Genomic DNA, 26,172 nt, shown 5'->3' with positions numbered 1-26,172 from the left:
GGCGCGATAAGTTCTAACTCTGCGTGTCCTGCGTTCGCGTTAGGACTTCCTGCGGACTTATTTGCAGACAAAAACCTGATTTCGCGTCCTCGAAATAGACGAGCGAAACGAGAATCGGGCGGCGTTAGACGCTACTCCGAAGCTTGTGTCAAGGTACGGGGTGCTGATTCCGCAAAGCTGATTGTCGCAGGGAACGCGACGATCGGTGGAGTACTACTCGTGTCCAAGTCAGACAGAGCCACCGAGAAAAAGAGACGATCGGGCATTAGCATACAAGACATTGATTTATAATTGCGGAGGATTCCTCGGCTACCGGAGTAGAGTTGCACGCGAAGGCCCCCTTCGGGGTCCGCCATGATCGCCCGTGAATCGGACGGAATGGAAAAATTATCGAAATTTACATATCTCGTCCGGCTACGTGTGAACCGAACCGACGTCCACGGGCTGCTACTATATTTCGTCTCTATTTCAACCGAGAGCCTTCTCCAGGGCTGTATTTATTTTAGAGTTGCCTCGTGCTCGATCGGGATAAGAGAACCGCGACTTGTTGCTGCAGCCTGCGTATAACTTTTATTTCATTTTTTTTTTTCTAATCCATCTTAGGAAGCAAGTTTTATTCGTCGCATCTGGGAATTGAACTCGGGTAAAATCGCGGAAAATTTATATATATATATATATACATCGTGTATAACACGTTTCGCAATAATATTTCTATGCAAAGAAAACTATCGAAGTAATTCTCTGAAAAAAAAAAAAAGAAAAACAGTAATATAAACTATAGCGAAGGTTGAATCGCATTTTAGGTATACCGTTTCATCGGTAACGATTGCCCTCTATTCGGTTTAAAAATAATTTATTAACAAAGTGTTTCATACGCGTTCAATGAGTGCGGGAAGAAACCCACGTCTACCTAACGAATAACACGCAACGAAAATGTACACTCTACAATATTACAATTTCCTGAAGCTAATGGCGCGTCGAAATAATGCCGGTCATTATAATCAATTAAGAGTGGCTGCGCCGCGTGTAAATTGCTTCCTTAGGCGCCAGATATTAAGGGCGATTCATAATCAAGGAGCGTTAGTACATCCTGGCTATCCCGGTAGAGCACTTAAGTACTCCCTGCCATTCGCGTTAAGCCAGCCTTGAGACTCGAGACTAATTGAACGGAGCTTAAGGCGATTAAATGGCCGCCAGACGTGCCGAGATGATCCAGTTGAACCTCTGAAAGGCATTCCGGGTTAAGCATCTCGAATTGATCTTCCCAATCGAAATCGGTCCAAACTATTTTTTAACTTCCACGGATTTCTTGCTCCAGTAATCTCTCGTTACCGAGAATGTCTAATTTTCACGTTAACTGCCCAAGGTAAGTATCCTCTAATCTTATATTTCTAGCTTCACAGATAGGAACGGACGAGCAAGAAAATACGGCAAATCACGATCGCAATCGGCCATCAAAGAAGTATTTAATTTTGAAAGGGGTAGAAGCTGGGCCGACATTTCCGGATATTTTAATTTGGGCCAAGAAGCGCTCGTTTAATTTAGGTGTATTAGAGGGTAACGTCTCGGGGTAGCACTTCGTAGGGTTTTACATAGACGCAAACAAGTACGGTGTTGTTATCAGCGGCGCGCAGCGCCGCGACGTCGACGCGTCGGGTTTATCACGCCGAGGAGCGTCTCGTTTTATCAGGGGACCATTAGAATATCTAAATACCACCCTTGGACGGAGGATCTCAACCTCGTCGTCGGAGGACCAAAATGGCCGTCGGCGAGGGTCCGAGGACGCGCAAGGACGGCTTGCGACCAGTCGATAAGGTCGCACCCTTCTCGTCTCTCCTTATTTATATTCGTCAATGTTGGCCCCACTGCTCGACGCTTATCATCGCGGGACAGCCCCTCGGCACCTTTCGACTCTCTTCGGCTTTTCTTGCTTCAAGGAAATCCAACCCTGACCTTCTTATGCCGAGACTCCGTCCATAAGTAGTAAGTCTTTTCACCCCCCGCCATTTTGGTACCGCGGACTTAAAATATTAACTCTCACCGACATTTTGAAGGAAATCATTTTAATCGTTGACCACATATTGTCTAATACAACGGGAAATATCGTAAAAACTTTCCTAACCCTTTGATTTTAGTATTTGGCATGGGTGTGGTATTTTTTACTGCCCATGCCCCGTTGAAGTACCACCAAAGTAACGAAGGAGAATAAGAGAAAAGATATCTTAATGGAGCTTCGATTTAAATTCGGAGGAAAAGTAAGCGAAGAGGGGTAGCCAAGAAAGCAGCACAGCAGGAGAATCCTGAGGAACGAGCCAACGTAATCTGTACCAAGGCCTGGAAGAGTTAACTCGTAGGAGGTCGAGGCTGGTCTTGGCTGATAAGGAGAAGAGATCGCTCACCGCTCAGCCTCCGCGCGCGGTCCTGGAGACAGGATCGATTCGCAATGTCCTCCCAGAGTCCACGACTTCTCCGAAACGAGGGTGCAGTCCTTCGAGAAGTATACACCCGGGAGTATCTTCGATTAATTGTGATTACGTTTTTACATAACTTCCTTTAACCAGTTAACTGTGATTGACGAGAATACTCGTCATGCGTATAAAGTAGGGACCATTGGCTATTTAAATTTTAATTTTTGAGAAAAACAAAACATATTCACAAATTTCAAGATGTTTAGAATATTTTGAGGCCAGGCCGGAATAAAACAAACGAATAAAAAATATAAATAATTTGAGATAAACTCGTGCGCCCCGTATGCACCGGCTGAAACAGCTTGCCATCTATTAGATATTATCTGTTTGAATTCATATATATTATACAAAAAAAATAATGGAACGTTATCGCGAATGAATTTTTTGCTAGAATTTGTTGAGGACACTGTTGCATCGTATCCAATAACCCGGGAAAAATCGACACAAACTCGGCCATCTAGGCCTAATGTAACACAATTACTCGGGAATCATGTACTGGATCATATACCCACAACTTCGAACACAAAAAATCCTACCCGAAGGTGTGCACGTTGTTATAAACGCAAGATCAGGAAAGAATCCCCTTACTGGTGTTCCATTTGCAAAGTCCCATTATGTGTAACATCCTGTTTTGCCGAATACCACGCCACGGCAGGAATTTAAATTCGTGCTATCATATGCATTTAATTTCTCTTGCGTTTTTCGTCTTATAAGTATGTAATATATGTTTAAGTTAACCAAATAAATATACATTAGTAATACAAGTGTCAAGTTTATAAAATAAACCCATCTTTTTGATCGAGTATCTTAACAGCGACATTTACTCTGTGATTGACGAGTATACTCGTCATCGCTCGATTTCGGCGACACACATACGTGCGCGCTCGCAAAAGGGGGCGCCACAGCTAACTGGTTAAGAAAGAATTTCACGGTTTCCCTTGAATAAAAAGATTAACGAACGGTGATTAAGAATCGTATTTCTGCCGCCGTCCATAAGAAATCCAAGGGGGTTGGTTTCTCGAAAGTGACACGATTCGGATACGCGGAGCATTCCAAAGCAGAAATCAGATAAGGGAGACCTATAGACTTGCATCGGCGGGTCTATCTCTGGGAATAAATCGACGGTGGGATCTTAATAAATGCCCGAAGGGGTGGAGGGTTGGAAACGACTGGGGGCTGGTAGGCAGCTAATATCCTCTTGGCCGCTATCCCTAGGCTCATCTCAATAAATTCAATATACTTGCGTAAATCGGCACCCCCGTCCCGACGCCTCCGCTCCAGTTTCCACCCCTCCAACAGCCCAGCGCTCTCCTCTTCTCTGGCCCGACGGAGATGAGCCACCCCCGCGCCGCCCTTCGACTCCGTCGGCCGATAATGTATCGGTTATTGATTACCTCGTAATGAGCTGCTCACTTCGATTTTTTCCTCCCTCCCAGAGCTTGATTCATTCCCGTCCCGTATCGAAATCCCGAAATATACGAGCTTTTAATGTGCCGGTCCCCCCTGAACGGGGTTGGACAAACTCAAACGATTTCATTTGTTTTTACGTTTCTCTAACGATTTCACCCTCAACTTAATCAGGCTCATTGAAAATTACACGTTTAATATTCTTCATATAAACTTTATAATTTTCTCAAATTTCTCCGGAATCAAAAGTAACGACAGATGGCATACAGGCTCTGGGGTCGATTTTAGTAAATGTAGAATATTAAAAAGTTTGTTAAATTTTGCGGTTTCTTTCGTGAAATTCATTCTCGTAGATAACGCGAGCCTCCTCTACGGGTAATGGCAACCGACGTCGTCCCTGCCCGGTTACCGGTGGATAAGGGATGGAAGTAGACAAGGGAACAGGTGAGACCGTCGATGGCCCACCCCGTATATTTCCCGGTAATTTCTTAGCAATCAACGGGAGAATTTAGCGCGCACTCGCGGAGGGCGATTCCAACCCCTAATATCAGCCACTATCTCTTCCTGAGCGGGCAACGAGCTTTTCATCGAGTCATTAGTTAGAGGACTCCTGTTCGCGAACTACCCCTGCCGCCGATTCCTCCTGCTCTCTTTCTACCACATTGCTCTGCCTATCGCTATCATCGTCGACTGCTCGCCGGCCCTCGACTTATCGCCACTTACCCCCGTTATGTGTGCTAATGTACCACCCTTGCGCACCCCTTTTCCAAACCACTGTCGACCCCCAAGAATTCACGAGGGCTCCCATTTCCGTCGATACCCGAGAATTCCGTATCACTTTTTTCCGATGCAACATTCCCATGGTAATGCTCAAAATTCACCTGTTTTCGATAGAAAAGCATCGTTTATTTGTCTGCAAATAAACTGATCAATAATTTACTTAAGAAATGCAAAGAAAATAGTAGAATCTCGTGAGGATCTTAAAATTCTCATTTTCATAAGTAACTCCTTTCCGGGAAGGGCAATTCTTTTTAAATTAAGGTGAAGTGAAACCCCCTTCAAATCAATCGATTCGAATACAACACTTTTTCTTAAGGGTATTAGACCAAACTGTCCGAAACTTTGATACATCACTCCTGATGATCGAAGAATTGTCCCGACACATTGAAAATTTGGATTTTTTGAAAAAATTGTTTAACTTAGCCCAGACCAGAACCAAAATGGCGTTAAGCTCTCATATTTCGATCAATCTACAATTATAGAAGGCTCTGATATGAGAAACGAAATGATCAGGATAATATTACGACAATTTAAAACACTCTGGTAATCGATAAACTCGCATTTGAAGGAGATAAGGCAAAAAAAAGTGTTTTATGCGCTTCTATGCTAAAACGATGAGGATAAGAGGTCTCGGAGTGAAAATTTAATTGACCTGGAAATCACACATGGTGCAAGGGGTTCCTCTGTAGTCAATTAGGGCCCCAGAAAGCATGAATCCAGAGGATTTCTGGAGTTTTAATTCGATTTCTTTGTAATTAATGTACGAAAACGACAGGTGGACTATGCCATTTGGTACAATACACAATATAATTCGACCCAGCTGTTAATATAAAAACGAACGTCGGCAACGTAGGCATTTAGAAAAATCTTCTTTATCGACGTTGATCAAGTTCCTCGACGTGTTTCACTTCACCTTAATTCCTCGTGCAACCATTGCGCATAGTGAATTATTTACCCTCCCTTTTTTATGCGCAGCTTGTAAGAAAGTACACAACTATGTTTTAAAATGCACTTGGGGCGAAACTGAGTCATATTCTTAAATTTCAGCGCTCATCGTTTGCGTGATTCCACTGGCACGAGGTATTAACGAATGAGTCAATCGCAAAGCACAGCAGTCGAGGAAGGTGCGTAACGTAAGTAGCAGAAGTACCTACACGAGCGCAAGTAGCATGATCAAAGTGCAATGACGATGCCATGCCGGCAGCTATCAAGGAAAAGCGCAATCAGGCAACTACACAGGGAGCGGGGTCTATCTATTGCACGCGTGATCTATAGCTCAGCGGTGCTCAACCCGTCAAACCCCTATTGCCATCAATCTTTTCCATCAAATCCTGCCAATTAAACCCACTCTAAACGTCGAGATCATCGGAGATACAGTTGTCAGAGATTTCTGCCTCAATATCGTAACCATTTCGCATTCGACGTTCTCCCCGAATTTTACCTTGATTAGTACCTCTGCTTATAGTTCGAATTTGCACGTATCGTCTAACGTTCCCGATCGCATCCGTTGTTTATGAAATGGAAGAATGAAGCCTGAAAATATCCTAAAAAGCATTCAACATTCAAACAACCTCGTCTTATAGCTCAAATTAATTTAAAATCGAACACTTATAGAACTGTCAAATATAAAAATGAATCCAAATTTACTTTCGTCTAAAATTATTCAAATGTATGCAGAAAAAAAATTATTTGGTTACAATTACTATAGGGACATGGATAAAATACCGTGGGAAGTAAAACACAAAAATGGTGAAATTTACCACGTGGAATGGTAAATGTAACCTGGCGAATAGGTACCGTATCCATGACGCTGCGTGTAAAAGGTACAGAAGTGATCCCCATTTGGAATGGTAATATTAACTACATAAAGAGGTTGCAATACGCATTTATCGGGGAGCTGTAACCTCAATTAGAGTAAGGTTTCACCAGTTGCAAGGTTGTTCTAAACTTGCCTATGCGATTGCAGAAACAATGGTTTGGCCTCATTGGTTTCGACTGGACCACCAGGGGGCAAAACTTTTCGCAGACAATGAAGACTGCTCGTTTGCATGTAAGATCCGTTCCTATTCCTTACGTTTAAGTTACAATGATTCTACCCCTTTCCGAAGAAGAGGGAAAGGGAAGTGATCGTCGAGAAACCACCCTTTTGAACATCAAATGATATTTTTCTCCTTAAGGTAGAAATCTCTGAGGACCCTGACAGAAACATAAGTATAACATACGTAATCATAAAAATCGAATTTTTTATGTCGAATGTAAATTTTTAAATGGGTGTTCTCAACTATGCACAATGTTGGACCAACTCGTTCCTTGTAGGTACGTTGACTAAACGGTGAAGTAACCCTTCCTATGTTCTTTTTACAACATTACGCTGGTGAATGCAACCGCCTCCCAAGTTTGTCCCGTATGTTGCCTTGCAATAGGGTTACGATTACCGCAATTGAGGTTTTCCTAGCCATTCTTTTTTTTTCCATATAGATAAATAAAGAGTAAAGAATCATATATTTAAGTCCAGAGTTTCAAATGGACGGTACAAGGTGCAGCGAATAAAAAAAGGGGGAAGAATCGAGGCTCCATCTTCGCCCCCGAAGGTGCAACCAGGGCGAAGCTACCCTCGGCGGGCCGAATTCTCGCGGCCTTCGGAACGAGGAGCTATGGAGATAAAAATAATAAATCATCGCGGTCCTCCCGACCCCGCAGCATCCTGGCGCAAGCCAGGCATGCATTGCTGATTTCTCCGGTATCGGAGCCCGATACGGAAATAGCTACGTACGTAGATAGGAGCACCCTGCGTGCTAAGGGAGCGCGCACGCGCGTCCTTCTACATGCGAGCCTCCCACGAAATGCGCACCTACGTATTCCTGCGAGCACGTGCACCGTATATTGCGTTTCTTTCCACGTTTGTATCCTCGTCCGTACACGTAACCAATGTAAGTGCCGCAAACACGGATTGTATCGGTGACAGGGGTACACGTGCATCGAAGATGTGCCCCCGCACGCAGCACGGATTCGTGGCAAACGTATAAACGCGCCCTTGCGAATGTGTAGACTGCAGAGATGTGTGCATCTTTCCTCCACTCGTCGCCGAGCTAGACAACGAAGGGGTGGCGCTCGGAACTGGGCTGGGGATGATATCTCGAACGGCGAACGCCGATTAATAACGAGCAGTCGTTACCGAAGATAAGGAAGTGCCGCGTCCTCCCCTTATTTCTCATCCGAGTGGAGCAACCCCCGACCAAGTTTCCGGGGGTGGAAAGGAAGAAATTCGAGTATACTGGCCGGATGACTGGCGAACTCCGAATTTCTCCCACCCTTGTTGGAAGATGCGGATCGGATTTGGAATTCTTCTGGACCCTCGTCGAGTTGTGTTATCAGCTCTTTGGTATTGCTCAATCGATTGTGAAAGACTATCGGCATCCATGATTTTAACTTGCATCCGCTTACAAATAGGAGATTGTTATCGGATCGTTCATTCTTAGGTGATTAAAGGTTTGCCAGAAACGAGGGAACTACGCATTTCTTTTCCGATAAAATGCTCTTCAGGAGTAATCGAGATACGAGGAGAGAAAAAATGAACTATCAGGGGTCTACGCCAGGAGGGGTAAGATCACGATCTTTGCTCACCCCCAGAATGTACGGGGAATTAAAAGGATACTTTCGAGAGATAGAGAGAAGAGAGAGAAAAGGAGAGAGAGAGAAGAAGGCTCTTAAGGAACTTCAATCTCGGATGATAACGACTCTTTATTATCAAGGGGGAAAAAAAAGGTCAACACTTTAACTGCCCGGACTCGTTCAAGTAATACGTAATGAAGCTGCAGAGGAGAAGTGAATCGAGGGAAAAAGTATATTTCTTTAATTCTATACATTTTTCAACATTAGATGCCCCTAAAAAGTAATCACTTATGTAGCTAAAGTGCTGAAAAACTTCCTGAGAAATTAAATTTGGTAATTGTAACAGAACACGCGATACTTTCTGAAGAAACGATAAACATCGTTATTCATCTGAGAGTATTATTAACATTACGTCAATATATTTAGTGGTCTTTAAAGGTACATCATTGTTTACAGGTTATTCGGGTGCAAGTGGATTTTTTTAGCGCCTTTAGCTGAAGTACGTAAACGTGGGCAGAAGACATCGAAGACGGGAGGAGACGACACAATGGAGGAAGATACCGCGTTGCCACGCCATTACCCCGGCCGCGTCGCGGCGCTCGTCGACGTCGCACTTTGTCAACTTTGCGTATCAATCAGGTGAGGGCCGGCGGCCATAATGCGTCGATACGCGTTCGATATGCACCGCGAGGTGCGAGGCGAGAAAAAAGGAAGCGACGAAGCGAGCCAAACGATATCGCACTTCCGGTTCGCCGGGGTAGCTTCAGGAAAGCGAACCGGTGCACCCCTCTATGCCCTCTGAAGCGTTAACAACCAATCGACATTCAATAACAAAAGAAAATCGACGACGATCCCTCCGTCGCATCACCACGTGGAGATGTATTTCAAAATTTGAAAATTGCTTCGACGTAAGTAAAAAAGAAAAATGAAGAAGGTGCACGACTTTAATGGAATTTAAATAAGCTGCATAACGTGTTCGGTTGAAAGATAAAAGCCTCGGCTTATCATTAGAAAACGTGCAGGAAACAAAGGCACGGGGCAAGAATGCAGTTTCACCGTAATCAATCTGGGGGCAGAGAAACTTAACGTAGGTGCACTATCTTTTCCTTTTATTTTTTAAGTCGTTACAAAGCACCTTTCTAGGTTTTATCGGGTTTACAAATAGCACGATAATTAGTACTCCAAGTGAGCGTACTTATATGTTTCTCCCTGCAGAAGGGTTTATATTTAATTGCATGATATATTACGGTATTCACCCTTCGCGTAAACACCCACTTCCCGTCTGCAGAGTAAACCGAAATCGTTACGGAGCTAAATACTAGAATGAAACTCCATTTCCCTCATTCAGGGGAAAGTTCTACCAATAACTTTCCAAATCCGAAAAAGTAAAAAAACGATTACACAGAAAAGTCCATGCATGTAAACAAGCGATCCCTTTATCTACCAGCACTGTTAAAAAAATTCATAAAATTCATACACTTTTAGTACATAAGGTTGCAGTAAAATTATAAATTTTATCTCTCAATAGGGAATTAGTGTACACTCATTGTAAAATTCTGAGTAAATTTACAATTATATAACACCGTGTTATAATTTTATGACATTGCGGAGAAAGATTATAAATTTGATATTCGAAAGTCATTTAGTACGCATTCTTTGCAAACTTTCCAGATGAGTTTTTAATTTTATCATCGTTTACGTAAGTTTACTTTTAAACAAATTTAATCGAAGGATGACAAGTATCGGTGGTACAGGTGGAGAAGCATTGTAGCGACATTCTTGAGTCCAAGGAATATTAAAAAAATATTTAGAAAAAATTCTTACAGTCAATAGAAAACCTCGGGAGCATCACGGACAACGTACCTGCTACATTTCCGTGAGTTCCGGGTTCGATACCACGATAATTGCAAAAAGATTTTTTGCGGCGTATAAGATAAGGTTGTCTCTAAAATCATCCTTGAACGTGCCCGGAATGTATGTAAAATTAGTTGGTTTGCAGAGAAAACGTTTAATGTCAAATACCGATCAACACAAATTTATTACACATATGTACTAAATTTGTAATATATGTTATACATTTCATTTGAAAATATGTTATAAAATTACTATACCATGTCTGAATAAAACTTCCAAGAAAAATGTTATAAAATTATAATATTTTTTTGAGCAGGGTGGTAAAAGCCAGTTTTTGGACAGCGAGCAATTCTTTTTTCCGAGTGCATGCGCGGTTTCGGAGGTGAGAGTTCGAGAGACCGCAACGAGGAGGGAGGAAGGGGGGAGCGAGGGGGAGCGACCAGAAAGAGCCGGGGAGGGGGACGCAGAAGGGGCGGGACGAAAACGGCTTGATACACCCCTGAAAGTTCGGCGCTGCGGGGGGCGAAAGAGACGGGGGTGGCGGCTTATCGCGAAGCGCACGCGGTCGCCACCGCCAGCCACGAGGGGGGCGTCGGGGGCGCTCACCCCCCCGAGGATCCGCGGGCTCCGGCGCAGCGCCGGGGGTGGAAACGGCCGAAGAGGGATTGGCTGTTTGGCAGCCAGTTTTCTGATTATGATGAATTTTTGCTCGGTGGGAACCGAGCATGTCTGCGCCGCCGATACCGCCCGATAAAGCCCGGGATCTCTCGGGCTGCCGGGGCGCGAAAAACACCCTCGAGCGCTCCGTTCCGTAATGCCACTCACCCCCGAATGGCGCGACTACTCGCGATTAAGCCATTCGAGGCGCGGAGCGCGCTCGTGCCGTAACGTACTCCGAGACTTCTTTGCCTTTTTCCCTCTCTTCCTTCTATCGCCGAACCACGCGTTCGTGATTCGCGGAATTGAGCGCGTCGCGGAGTGCCGCGGTTCGCGGCAAGGGGTGACGATTTTTACCGATTAACGCGTGGCACCTTCGGGGAATAGCCATTGATATTGAACATCGGGGTCTAGGCGTTGCCCCCAACCGCGATCGGAGTTAACAAAGCGGCGCGGAGTGGCCGTGCACGTTCGAGTCGAGTTTCGCGCAACGGGCCCAATTTGCACGTCTCCCCCGTACAGGGAACGATAAGAGATAACGGGCCGCGGAGAAGCCAAGGCCCGAGCGGATCGGTACACAATGGGCCCAACCGAGGAGAAGCGACGTTGCGTCTCTGCGTTCTCCGGCAAGGTCTATCAACCCCGAGGATCACCCTCGGCATCGATTCTCGGCGGGCCCAGGCGGGTCCCTGGATCCGGGGTAGTCTCCTCGAAGGGTCCGGGGCCCGGGGCGGGGGTCGGGGCCCCTCCGCGAGATCGAGACGATGCGCGCCAGGTGCACGGGGCCGGGGCCGGGGGGCCCGGCGAAGAGGACGGCCGATGCATTGCGGATAGGGCCCGCTGAGAGCGAGTCCCCGGTGCCCCCCTCCCTATCCGGGCCCATCTCCCGGCCGTTGGTCGCCGTCCCTCCCCTCCCCGTGGGTCCCAGCGACGATCTCTCTCGCGCACTCGCGCCGAGGGATGGGAACCCGAGATGCCCTCCTGCAGATACAAATGGGCACCTATGCCCGCAACCTGTTATTATACATTCCCCTATACAAACAACGTGTTAATCGGGCCCACTCGCGCCGCCTCGCGCCGCCTCGCACCCCCTCGCACCCCCTCGCACCCCCGCCGGCCACCTAACCCGCGCCTGCGATACCTCCTGGAAACTGATTTATCCGAGAAATTATACATGCCCGTGTGTCGGGGTTTACGAGGTTGAAGGTGTCGAGGAGGGGTCAATTCTCTCCGTGAGGCCTTTTCCTTCCTTTTAATATCTTTCTCCTTTCCTTTGGATAAGTTATTACGACGCGAAAAGCGGAGGGACGACGGGGTCCTCCGGGGCGATCTGCCGTGTTCGGCGCGACCTATCGTTTGTTTACTCGGATCCACCGCGAACTTCGATCCATCCCGCCCATCGCGGGGCGAGAGCCCCGAACCATGACCCTCCGGCTAATTGTTGTTGGCTCTAGATGCCAGATAGGTCTCGAGGGCGCCCTTCTCGGAGCATCTTCGCCGAGGCTTTCGCGCCGCACGATCGAGCACCCCGGCCGACCTATCCCCTCGATTCTTGATCCTCGATCCACGACCCTCGGCATGTGCCCCGAATCCTCGATAAGGACGCTCGACCCTCGGATTTCTTCGCCTTTTAAACGTAACCGAAACGTCCCGGATATATTATTCCGCGATTCCAGATACATTATTGAAATTACGGAAACGAAAGCGAAGCACGACGAGAAACCCTTACCGAAAGTTAACGTAAGCGTTGGACCCCGCGACAAGACCGGTAATGCAACTCTCTCGTTACAAACGCGGATCGGCTAAACGATCCCGCGAATACCAATTAACCTTTTCCCGAATGGGTAAAGGACGGACCTTTAACGGGCAGATAGCCGATCGAGAAACGGTCCCCTGGACCATCGGCGTCCCAGATACGAAGGAACCACCGATAGGTCCGGGGTCGCCGTTAAGAGATTGGCTCGCGATCGGGCCCGGGCCGTCTAAAAGGGCCCTATCGGCCGCGTTCTCGGTCGGCTCCTCCGGTGCCGTTTCCGATATTAAAAGTACCCGCCGGTAGATAGGCCCTCGGCTATCGGGAGTCGAGCACTCGGAGGAACCTCCATTAAAAATAGCTATCTCTATCCGAGGCCGGCACTAACTCGGGGCACGGCTCGGCGAAGAAGAGAAAGAGACGGGGGAGAGGAGCGAGAGAGTCCGATAGGCCGGACTTCCTCCGGCACCTATCTTCCCATTGGACGAGTCGGCCCCGCGACGGGGAGGACCGAGGGATCGCGGAGAAAAACCGCGGTTTCTCAGGAGATAGGGGATCTTATCGGGGGCAAATGTTTGGACCCGTCCTGCCCTATCGGCGGGACCTATCGCTCGCTCCTCCGAGGTGGAATACGGGTTTCGTTATGTACGCCGCGCGGGCACGAATCTTGCCGATTTAGCTCGCACCGTCCCGACGAGTCGGCGACGAACCCGCGGAGCCGTCCCGAGCCATCGGAATCCGTCCTTTGTTTCTTATCATTTTTAGATCAAGATTGTTCCGTGCGCGACACTCATATATGTAAATTCATCGCGGAGTTTGAAATGTCAGACAAATTCCCAGAAAGGGACTTACTGCCTGGTTGGGCCCATCGGGCCATTTACCAATTTAGCAATTTCCTGACTCCGAAATCGGTTCGTAAATTTTAGTTTTCTACGATACGGCTATGTCGACCCGTCCGTCCCATCGCGGAAGTTTTGGGTTCTTTAGAATTTTCTCGGGTTGACCGTCCCTATTCTTTACCGTCATACCTTTTTTAACTTTACCGCTTACACGTGCGCGCAACATGCACACGGGCATACAGCATGTTTTTCGATCTGCACGGTAACTAGAAATTTTCCGTTTTCACCCAACCGTATTGGACAGCGACCGACCAATCACGAGGCTGACTATTCGATTTGAACCGCCCTTCCCATACCCAATATAATTCGACACAGCTGTCAATATAAAAACGAACGTCGGCAACGTAGGCATTTAGAAAAATCTTCTTTATCGACGTCGATCAAGTTCCTCGACGTGTTTCACTTCACCTTAACGAACCCTCCTCCCAAGATTGTCCCGTATATTACCTTGCAATGGAGCTTTGATTGCCGCAAGTGTGGTTTTCCTGACCATTCTTTTTTTCCATGCGTACTTTGATCGGACGCCAACCGTAAGGCAGCGATTTGCGACCATATTCAGGAGTCGACCGATTCTCTCTCAACGGTCTATCACCCTTGTTTGCTTGTCGTACCCTCGTCTTCCCTAAGGATCGAGGGCATTTTAAAAAATGCCCTCGATTAAATAGCCGACGGAGAAATTTGCCTCGAATCGAGTGCACCGTTCGGACGGTTTGAGGAGTCGGTGAAAAATAAAGATAAAACCGAAAAAAGAGAGAAAGGCGAAAACGGTCCACGGGGACTGGGTTGGGTCCCGTAAAGGGCAAGGGCGGACGAGGGGCCGAGAGGTGGAAGGGAACTCCGAGTTAACCAACAAGCAAATTAACACGTGGGAGGGTACGATCGGCAACCGAGATAATTCCGTGCAACGAGGCCCGGAGCGCCTCGCATGGGCTCACGAGCCACGAGTCGATCGAGAGGCGTAACGACGACGGATCGATCGATCGATCGGGCCCCGTCTTTTACCTTCGACCGATTCTCACTCTCTCCATCTTGGCCTCGCCTCGTCTCTCTCGCTCCGGGGCGCGCGGCCTCGCGCCCTCGCGCCTCTCGTCACCTCCTACCCCCACGAAACTCCGTAGTTACGCGCCGAAGATCACCCGCCGGGATAGCCCGGCTCCGACGTTTGCTTTGCGTTAACCTCTCGGAGCCGCGCAACAGAGTTCACCGCCGAGAAAGAACCTAACGATCGGTCTTGGTATTCCTCTTTTGTGCAGTCGAGCCTCGGGATCCGAGTTGAGCCTAAACGCGACAGAATGCAAATCCCGCCAAGTGCTTCCACGTGTACAAATTTCGCAGCATTTCGGAAAGGCACTAAAAAAATGCCGATTTAAATCTAGCACCCTGGTTATTTTGATGCCACGATTAATAACGGTTGTAACAGAAAATTTTGCATCAACGTCTCACGACTGGTCCCACGGAAACCTATAGTATATTAAACACTTTTAAGGCCTTAAGGTGAAGTGAAACACGTCGAGGAACTTGATCGATGTCGATAAAGAAAATTTTTCTAAATGCCTACGTTGCCGACGTTCGTTTTTATATTAACAGCTGGGTCGAATTATAATGTGTATTGTACCAAATGGCATACTCCACCTGTCGTTTTCGTACAATAATTATATAGAGATCGAAGTAAAACTCTAGAAATCCTCTGGATTCATGCCTTCTGGGGCCCTAATTGACTGCGGAGGGACGCCTTGCGCCATCTGTGATCTCCAGGTCAATTAAATTTTCACTCCGAGACCTCGTATTCCCATCGTTTTAGCAAAGAAGCGCATACAACGCTTTTTTTGCCTTTATTCCGTTCAAATGCGAGTTTATCGATTACCAGAGTGTTCTAAATTGTCGTAAAATTGTCCTGACCCTTCCGATTCTCATATCAGAGCCTTCAATAATTGTATATTGATCGAAATATGAGAGCTCGACGCCATTTTGGTTCTGGTCTTGACTGAGTTAAAAAATTTGTTTGAAAAATCCAAATTTTGAATGTGTCAGGACAATTCTTAGATGATCAGGAGTGATGTGTGAAAGTTTCGGACAGTTTGGTTTAATACCCTTAAAAAAAAGTGTTGTATTCGAATCGACTGATTTGAAGGATGTTTCACTTCACCCTTAACACGTAGCGAGCCGATCGATCGTAGAGAATCACTCTCGAATTAACTCTCGACCCGTTCATTACTTTTGGCAATTGCGTGCCTTTAATTGTAAATTTTATTATTAAGTTAATCTAAGTAGGAAGATCATATGGAGCAAGTATTATTAAACCAAGAGAGTCGGTTTCCGACCTTCGGAAACGCGTATCATTTCGTAAGTACCTGTATATTCTGCTCAATTAGTTATTCAATGTTCTTGGAAATTCGGAATCTCCTTCCGTTTGGGTCATCCCATTTGAACCCTAAATAATTGTTATGTAAAATAAAACAAATGGAATTTTTTTTGTTAATTTTATTAAAATTAACTGGCGCCCAACTCATTTACAGCCTAGTTTGAGCCCCGACAACCCTTGACCCAGGCCGCGTCGGGAGCGGACTTTCGATATTCTGGACAACATCAAAATTGAAATAACAAAGCATGAGAAAAAGAAAATCCGGTCTCACGGTAAAATGACATTGCTGGGTAATATGACATTCGGCATCTAAATTTACCCACGGAATGTATTGTAGGCGGACATTTGATATGTAAACATAAAGGGTAATATCACGTACTAAAGGTAATTTTACATGTAAAATGTATAATTGGTCTACATTATGTGTGTAAATTTGAAGTGTAATCTTCCAATCGGTGATAATATTGATGGGCCTCGTATGTTAACCCAGACGTAAACTTATTAACACCTATTCTACATGAATACATAACTATGATTGTAAGTCACTTTCATGGGTAGGTACTTACTTTTTTCTTGTCAATTCGATGGCACTAAACTGAGGCAAGTCAGATTCGGAGATTGCCTGAACCTTCACCGTCCAAACGCCCGCAACGACTAATGATGCGACACACCGCGTCGTTTGTCTTGGACACGCGTCGAAGTGTTTGGCATTGTTCTCAAACGAGAAGACGCGTGGGATCACGTGATCGAATTGAGACGATATGATTGGCTGTTTACATCCTAATATGTATTTTTATGCAGCAGCAGATATGTATACGCATCAATATGTAAATTTACCAGGTAACGTGAGGATTTACACACATGATAAAGGTCTTACATGCCCCGAGAAAAATTACAATGTAATGATGCATGTAATGCAAGTAAAAATGCACGAATGCAGGAAATATACAATGTCACGGGAATTTATACATTTTCTGATTTGTAATTTTTCCATTTTACGTTTTTTTTTATGTGAAACTTCAGATATGTAGGGGGTAAAAATGTATGTAAATTTCCATCGACTTTTTTCAGTATGGGGAAAAGTAAGCGTATTCTTGAAAACCAGGAATCGAAAGAGCGACTCGATCGAAAGAAAAACTCTGTTCTTTTTCTTTGCGTTTCTTCCTTGAGTGCACGACCTTCTTCCTGATGTTTGATTCCGTATGAAGGCAAAAGAATTTTATTTTTCGTGGGTAAAAATAAAACAATCTAATTGATCAGGGGGAAGTAATCTCTGTCCGACATTGGAGTGAGGGAATATTTTGCGCTCATCAAAGCTGAAGGGGGTGGAAACTGTTAATGACTCGGTATTACTTCTTTTATATAGCTAAGCATCGGTACCTGAGCCTTTTCGTGGCAGAATAATCGGATTGCAAGGTGCATATAAATTCCCCGCAAATAACGGAAAGGCCCTTAATTTTTAAACTTAGGAGATAAATGTAATTCAGTAACAAAAATTGTTCGAAAGTGTTTTTTTTTTTTTGATGCGTTCCTTTCTCGTCAATGGATGATTATTTCCCTAGCTATAGGAAACGATAGTAAAAAATTTCAGTACAGTTTTAAGCTCGAAAAAATAATTTTGCGCGCAACAAGGTTTAGAGAGGAGAGAAATTGATGACGTTATGTCTTTTTCATGCATATGCCACTCGAGATTCGCAATAAATCTGTTAACGGAGAATCGCCTCCTGCGGAAACAATGTACATTGCAGACACAACTCGTATAGGTACAAATTCGCTCGCAATTTTGAAAACATGGGAAAGATTTCGTACTCTTGAAATTGGGGAATCAAATTTCGTGTATCAAATTTAAATAAAGGACCGCTCAAAATTGTCCCTTTCTCTGTGTGTTTCCTCTTGGATCATAGTACCGCATCATCAAGTAAAAACGAATACCTTCATTTTTCTTGAGAAAAAAATATGAAAAACCAATTTTGTCGAGGGTACACAGGTCTAGTCTAAAATTAAAGTACGGCTGTTCGTAGAGAAAAACAGTTTTGTGCGCAAAGTGCCTTCAAAGTGCTTGCAAATTGCACACAACTTGGTACTAGGGCTCGTTACACCTTGCATGCAAATAGCCTATTTTACTCCTCTCCGCAGTGTTTCCTAACCATACGTGTAAAATGTAAGAAAACGTAAATGACGGAAAATATGTAATTAAATAAGAAGCGAACCATTCGTTCGACTTTTACCACGTGTATGACCTCTCTCTTTCTAGTTGCGCTAAAAAAGATCTCGCCATCGGATACCTCGGACTCGCAGTTTTTTAATTTGCATTACCGCAAATGCATGAAGTTCAATAGGAAGAAAGAAGTCGACAACCGGTTTCCTCGCATTTTATGCGGTTAGGTATGGAAATTCTAATTTAATCCTGCAAACAGGAATGCAACGTTTCGCGACTATGTGCCCAGATAAGAAAGCACTTGCAAGCCAAGGTCCGTCATAAGTTGTATGCAAAGCAGACTCCATTTGAGTTATTCGCGATATGCGGTATCGCAGATATCACAGCGGTATACGCTCTTATCGAAGTGAGGAGAAATTACGGAGAAATACTGGTTTCTGATCTTGCCTTCATAGATAATACACGAAGCGCTTCCGCCGGTGAGCGAGTAACTCCAAGAAAAACAAATGTATTCATTTCTTTATTAATAATTGCCTTTTAATCGATACTATTTCTCTTTTATCAAAGAAACTTATCACAGCGGGGAAGATAATCCGATCGATGTATCTATAGTCTTTGATCTCGTCGGTAATTATCGTTCAACGAATTTGTCCCGATTTCGTCAATAAAAAGATTATCACCGTGACACCTCCTTGCCAAAAATATCAACAGGCGGGAGACACTTGAAATCGATACTTAAAAACTGTCTCTGGAATGTCTCACGGCAATTGTTGGGATATCTTCGATTGATTATCGGACGATTTTCGCGAGACCACAACGATACGGCACGACAAAATCACCGAATAATCACGATAATCGGCTTCCTTTTAAAGGCAGCTGCGATTTTGCAAATGCCTCGGATGTTTTAGATACTTTCCGTGTACTTTGATCGAGTCTGGGGACGATCGAAAATGTTCCAATCCAATCAAAAGGAATTCGATCGCTCGACCATATCGATTGATATGAAAAATGACGATTTACTAACCTGTGCCAGACGGCAAATGAATTGCAAATTGGCTGATAACGATCGTCTGTTCCGTACGTTCGTCACAGATAGAAGAAAAGAACCGTTTACATGGAACATGCCGGAGGGTCTACAATGAAAATATAAATATTGAAAGTTTATTCTATTGTTCAATTTTGAGACAATTTTAATGTATGAGTAAAAACAAACATTTGCTTTAAACGTGAATAAATTGGTTACCTCATCGATCGATTCGAAATAGGAGGGAAAGAGCGTTTAAGGTGAAGTGAAACACGTCGAGGAACTTCATCGACATCGATAAAGAAGATTTTTGTAAATGCCTACGTTGCCGATGTTCGTTTTTATATCGATAGCTGGGTCGAATTATATTGGGTATTGTATGAGCAAAAACAAACATTTGCTTTAAACGTGAATAAATTGGTTACCTCATCGATCGATTCGAAATAGGAGGGAAACAGCGTTTAAGGTGAAGTGAAACACGTGAGGAACTTCATCGACATCGATAAAGAAGATTTTTGTAAATGCCTACGTTGCCGATGTTCGTTTTTATATCGATAGCTGTGTCGAATTATATCGGGTATTGTACCAAATGGCATACTCCCCCTGTCATTTTCGTACAATAATTATAAAGAAATCGAAATAAAACTCGAGAAATCCTCTGGATTCATGCTTTCTGGGGCCCTAATTGACTACAGAGGGACCACCTGCGCCATCTGTGATTTCCAGGTCAATTAAATTTTCACTCCGAGACCTCGTATTACCATCGTTTTGGCATAGAAGCGCATACAACGCTTTTTTTGCCTTTATCCCATTCAAATGCGAGTTTATTTATTACGAGAGTGTTCTAAATTGTCGTAAAATTGTCCTGACCCTTTCGATTCTCATATCAGAGCCTTCGACAATTGTATATTGATCGAAATATGAGAGCTCGTCGCCATTTTGGTTTTGGTCTGAGAAGTTAAACAATTTTTTCCAAAAATCCAAATTTTCAATGTGTTGGGACAATTCTTCGATCATCAGGAGTGATGTATCAAAGTTTCGGACAGTTTGGTCTAATACCCTTAAGAAAAAGTGTTGCATTCGAATCGATTGATTTGAAGGGGGTTTCACTTCACCTTAATCTTCTGCCTTGTGAATTTCTCGTCGGAGAAGTACATTACCCGTCATTCAAGATGGTGATAACAAGTTATTAGAGAGACACGGGGTTGATGAATTTTCAATCGAGTGTTGGTAAAGTTCCGTTTCAAGTACAAAGTGTTTACCGCGAGGTCCTAAGTGTTTTTCCGGGACGTATTTACCAGGGTTTTTCCCGATGCACGAATCATCCAATTTATCGATCGATTAGAACGAGACGGCGATAATACGCCGAGGATAAATCACAAAAATAATCTCGGTAATTGGTCCGATTGCTAATAAGCCGGTTATCTCGGATATCTTGGATATTTTAGGTGTGCACGTGTCCGAAAGCGATCGGAGGAATTCCGGTCGGATCGAAGATAACTCGATCGATCGACCCGATCGTAATCGGGCCGAGCGAGATCGAACGCGATAACCGACGAGCGATTGCCAGACGATAAATCCGGCGATATCGCGAGGTGGCCTAGGTCGGATAACATCGACTATCGATTATCGAGCCATGGATGACTGACCGCGATCGATCGAATCCTTCGTCATCGGGGACCGGATCGATTAGGATCTCTCCATTCGAATGCGCTGATCTTGGATCTCGGACTGGTCTCTCCAGTCTGGATCGTTGCCCAGAGAAAGATGGAGGAAACCAGGAAAGCCGCGGATGGATATTCACGAAAATGGAGACGATCGATGATAAGCGGACTTTAACTGAACAAATTGCACAGAATTGGGTTATCGTTCGGATTTGTTGCCACTTCGGCGCCCAAGGTTACGATTAGAACGACGAGCGTTCAACGAAATTTCAAACTTCTTCCATAAACTCGCGATAACTTCCAGCTCAGAGGCTCGATGACGTTTTGCAAAACTCGCCTCGAGTCCTCCACCCAAAAGGGACCGACTCACCGAGTTCCGCGACGCACGAGACCGCCTTCAAGCTGGACCTCCGTTGTCTCCACAACAGGACACTCATCCTGGGATATTTCCCTCCGCTATTCTCGACGAACAGATGTCGTTATCGCGTACACGGAAGTGCACCACTTTACGTCGCAGGGTAGCCGAAAGTATTCGGTCGCGCGACAAACGTTGGCCGACCGGCATACCATATCGCGATATCTCCGCTTGACGAAAGCCCCGAGTCCGCGATAACCGGCTCCCGGAGGCCTTAGTTTCCGAACGGTTTCTCGTGATAACCGCGATGAGTTTAGCCTGCGGACTGCGGCTTGTCGCGCCTCTTTGGGAATCCGCGAGCGATTCTCGTGGGGATAAAAATCCACACGTTCGGAAAGTCCGAGTTGACCAGGGCGTTATCGGCGATCCGCGAGTCGGCCCGGCTGATAAGGTCGGTCGCGATCGGATATCTTATCGGCGAACGTGGACGGCGGAGAGTAGCGCATCGCCTCTCTCGCTTGCTCTCCCGCTCTCTCCGGATCGCTCTCGGATCTCCCGGCGTGGATCGCGATCGAGCTCGAGGAGCGAAGATCGACCCACGGAATCGTGAGGAGATGTTCACGGCCGGGACGAGACGATATCACTGCTCGGAGGAGTCCAAGGAGTCGTGACGATGCCCACCTGTTATCACTCCTCTCTCTCTCTCTCCCTCGGGGTACGCTCTCCCACCAGGCCGCGCCTTAGCTCTCGCTCGCTCTCTCGCTCTCTCGCGCGATCCTACCCACCGGCGATAACGGTAGGCAAACCTTCCCTTCCCCTAGGATCTCTTTTCCGCGTCCGTCCCCGCCCTTCGCCGACGGTCCGACCTTCCGCGATGCCACCGAGGACGGGGTGTTCGTTTTCGGCGCAGCAAGGAGATAGGGAGATCCTTTTCTTTCTGCCCCTCGTTAATTGGGATCGACTTCCGATTGTACGAGCGAGGCCCCGACTTCTTTGCTCGACGAGACGTTCGCCCCGAACGTTGGAATGTAGATAAACCGTTTTCGTTCTCTCGTCCTCGTTCCTCGTTGGTCACACTTTCCAACCTCCCGTAAAACGAGTGTTCCGAATTTCACTTGTGGAGAGTACAGTATCATATATGTCGGAAGTTCTCACTTCCCCCGGGCCTCGGTTACGCACCCCGCCTGGACCGTGACTTTCTCGGGTTCGAATCCCGCTCACCCTAAGAGAGATTTTTCAGGGTTTAACCCTTTCATCACAGCAGTTCGCTCTGCCAGACAACCGGTACTAAACGCGACACCGCACCGAAAGGGTGCACATTGCGCTTCGGCAGTCTTCGGTGCTCGAACTTACGTCTTCCACCCGAACAACGCCTCCTTTACTGCCATTCGTATGTACACTTTTCTGAGCGTTAAATAACAACTGTTTTGTCGTAGTATTCCATTATTAAATTTCCAAATAAAAGTCTAACCTTAAACTTTTAAGAAATTAAAAGTTATCCCAATAGCTGGTGTTCTCATTTCGTCTCGCTGGCCAAACTGTGGTAAGTATGTTCAAAATGTTCTTTTAGGATGATTAATCCAATTCGGGTCAATTCGATCAAAAGATATTCTGCAGGTATGGCAGAATTTGTTACCGATTAAAGTCGGCGCTCGTTCATAAAGGTTGTCACATGTGTGCCGATTATAGTCGGCGCTCGTACACCCAGGTCGTCGCGCGGACGCTGATCATGGTCGGCGCTCGTAGCGAAAGGGCTAAGGCAGAATCTGCCTGATAAGCCTTACCGACGAGTCCACAGGCAGACCCGGGACGAAACGCAAAAACGGTAGGAAAAACAATTTCCTACCCCCTGGTTCAATGGACCTTCATCTTAAACGTTGGAACGATTTAAGGTGAAGTGAAACACGTCGAGGAACTTGATCAACGTCGATAAAGAAGATTTTTCTAAATGCCTACGTTGCCGACGTTCGTTTTTATATTGATAGTTGGGTAGAATTATATTGCGTATTGTACCAAATGGCATATTCCACCTGTCGTTTTCGTACAATAATTATAAAGAAATCAAAGTAAAACTCTAGAAATCCTCTGGATTCATGCTTTCTGGGGCCCTAATTGACTGCGGAGGGTCACCCTACGCCATCTGTGATTTTCAGGTCAATTAAATTTTCACTCCGTGACTTCGTATTACCATCGTTTTAGCATAGAAGCGTATATAACACTTTTTCTTGCCCTTATCCCGCTCAAATGTGAGTTTATCGATTACCAGAGGGTTTTAAATTGTCGTAATATTATCCTGATCATTTCGTTTCTCATATCAGAGCCTTCTATAATTGTAGATTGATCGAAATATGAGAGCTTAACGCCATTTTGGTTCTGGTCTGGGCTAAGTTAAACAATTTTTTCAAAAAATCCAAATTTTCAATGTGTCGGGACAATTCTTCGATCATCAGGAGTGATGTATCAAAGTTTCGGACAGTTTGGTCTAATACCCTTAAGAAAAAGTGTTGTATTCGAATCGACGGATTTGAAGGGTGTTTCACTTCACCTTAACCATTGTTCTGCTCGGATTGCGGTTAATTGGGTTCCCCCAACGCCAATGAATTTTCAACTTCTCCGATTGACGGGGATGATCGTCCTAAGCATCGCAATGACGTGAGTACGTTTTCTTCCGTCCTCGCCCATGCCCGTCGCCGATCGGTTTCCGAACACATGTCGAGCACTCGAAATACGAGAGAATTCCGAACTTCTCTGGTTGATCGCACGTTCGCTTAAAGAGTGGCAGCCTTATAGGTAAACCGTTGTTCCCGCGCCTGTCCGCCCACCTTGACGCCCAAGTTTCACGTACAGTCGAACCTCCAGGAACGCAAACGAAATTCAAACTCTCCTGGGTACGTTCGGTTCCGAGACCTCATGAAGTCCAACCACGTCTTTCCAGGGTGCACGGTGCGCGTTTCAAGTGCACCACTTGAACAGAAATTTGACCCGGCCACCTTAAATCCTAAAAAGGAGCCATATCGTTCTTGGAGGTAATTCGAGATGTTGTGGAACGATGATAAAGGCTGAACTTTCCACGAATACTCTACACAGCTAACGTATACACCAGTTAAAACGAAGAGCGGGCATAAATATTGAAAACGATGACTCGCATCGACATCCAATTGGGCAAGTTCAAATTTCACTATTCTTTTTTCAATTTCCTGTAACTAGGTCCGTCATCGACGATCCAGATGTGTTTTAAGGGGATGTGAAAGTGGCATCCGAAAGCTCAATCGTTCACAAAACTTTTCTACAAACTAGGTGTCTCAAATCGTTTCATACTTTAAAACGTGAATATGGAGACCCTAAGGTAGGTCCCGAAACTTGCGAAATTTCACTTTTGACAAACTATTTTTAAAGTATCTATAAACAAATTTGAAAAGAATTAAAATTCCATGAGTTTCAGGACCTTCCTTATAGTCTTCCTATTCATGTTGTAAAGTTTCAAGCTATTCGGTAAACCGAGTTGGGAGAAAAGTTTTATAAACGAAACCTCTTCGACGCCACTTTCGCATCACCTTAAACGAACGAGGAATATTCTTTGAAAGAAATACTCGCAAACGATAAACCGATGTCAGGCTTCGGTCCTCCCAGGACTCCATTTTATCCGGAACTTTCTGTCAGGAATCCGAGTTTCCCCAGATAGAGGTCCGGTCTCTTAATCGTCCTGGCGTCGCTCGGCCGACGTGTAAAGCAACGCAGGCTTAAGCTCGCGGACTATGAACTGCACTTAAACCTCGGATAAGCAGGAAACCCTAGAAGCGTTAAGGCCGTATCGTCGCATCCTTATCAGCGGCCGGTTCGGCTTATCGCCTTCCTTCTAAGATCCAGCCCGACGATAAGGCACGAGTGTAGAAGTCAGACCCACCCACGTGCTCCTATCGTTCGTTTTAGCGGCCAATGAGAACTACGAATTTCCGGTGGCTCGGAATCCCCAACCGGGCCACAGGAAATGCCTAAGGCCCCTGCCGTTTAGATATTTTTCTTTGACATTCGTTCAAAGATCGGACTACACTTATTCCTTTTCATAGACATATCATATAATAGGCATTTAATGAAATTGAAGGGGATTAGACACTGAATTATTCGTCAGATTGGATCAATTTAAGGTGCTTAAGCAAAACGATTTATGACGCACGTTCGAGTATCTTGTAAGATATTGCGTTATTGCGATATAGCTCTAGGGTACTTGATAAATCACGGGTAAAGGTCGGTCGAAAATCTAAGGGCGAAAGATAAATACCGAAGTCATGTTTTCAACGGTTCTTTAATCACGTGCGTTCAGGTAGGATGGGAAACGATCGTAATCCGAGTCAACCGTTGTCATAATCGCGTTCATTACACCTAACGTATGAAAGGGAGAACGCGACCTCGCATCGCGGTTTTTGCTTCGGTCGTTTCCTCTTTCATCCCAGCCTTAAGGTGAAGTGAAACACGTCGAACAACTTGATCGACGTCGATAAAGAAGATTTTTCTAAATGCCTACGTTGCTGACGTTCGTTTTTATATTGACAGCTGTGTCGAATTATATTGGATATTGTACCAAATGGCATACTCCACCTGTCGTTTTCGTACAATAAATATCAAGAAATGGAAATAAAACTCCAGAAATCCTCTGGATTCGTGCTTTCTGGGGCCCTAATTGACTGCGGAGGGACCCCCTGCGCCATCTGTGATTTCCAGGTCAATTAAATTTTCACTCTAAGACCTCGCATTCCCATCGTTTTAGCATAGAAGCGCAGACAACACTTTTTTTGCCTTTATCCCGTTCAAATGCGAGTTTATCGATTACCAGACTGTTCTAAATTGTCGTAAAATCGACCCTTTCGATTCTCATATCAGAGCCTTCGATAATTGTATATTGATCGAAATATGAGAGCTCGACGCCTTTTTGGTTCTGGTCTGGGCTAAGTTAAAAAATTTTTTCCAAAAATCCAAATTTTGAATGTGTCAGGACAATTCTTAGGTGATCAGGAGTGATGTGTCAAAGTTTCGGACAGTTTGGTCTAATACCCTTAAAAAAAAGTGTTGTATACGAATCGACTGATTTGAAGGGAGTTTCACTTCACCTTAAAAAACGTATTTAAGAATAACGAAGCCCCCTCGTCCCGAGGAACGTTTCCCCCACAAGGCCGAAAATCGT

The 26,172-nt window shown here is 45.3% G+C and overlaps 1 protein-coding gene across 3 annotated transcripts in view; it reads right to left on the bottom strand.

The window, feature by feature from the left end:
• Positions 1-26,172, bottom strand: part of LOC105700199 (zinc finger protein ush) — a 270,607-nt gene that overhangs the window by 49,473 nt on the left and 194,962 nt on the right. For 2 of the 3 annotated variants that reach the window (XM_012425851.1, XM_012425853.1), the window contains exon 1: positions 21,009-21,239. The exons of the other annotated variant lie outside the window; for it this stretch is intronic. In XM_012425851.1, the coding sequence (XP_012281274.1) occupies positions 21,009-21,075 (67 nt within the window). In that variant the 5' untranslated portion in view covers positions 21,076-21,239. Of the gene's footprint in view, positions 1-21,008; positions 21,240-26,172 lie in introns of those variants that run through there. 3 annotated transcript variants of the gene reach the window in all.

This window comes from Orussus abietinus, unplaced genomic scaffold, assembly GCF_000612105.2.
Source record: "Orussus abietinus isolate OABI.00-Male unplaced genomic scaffold, Oabi_2.0 scaffold112, whole genome shotgun sequence".
NCBI lineage: Eukaryota > Metazoa > Arthropoda > Insecta > Hymenoptera > Orussidae > Orussus > Orussus abietinus.
The sequence above is the reverse complement of the archived record's forward strand: the minus strand, read 5'-3'. Positions and strand labels throughout refer to the sequence as shown.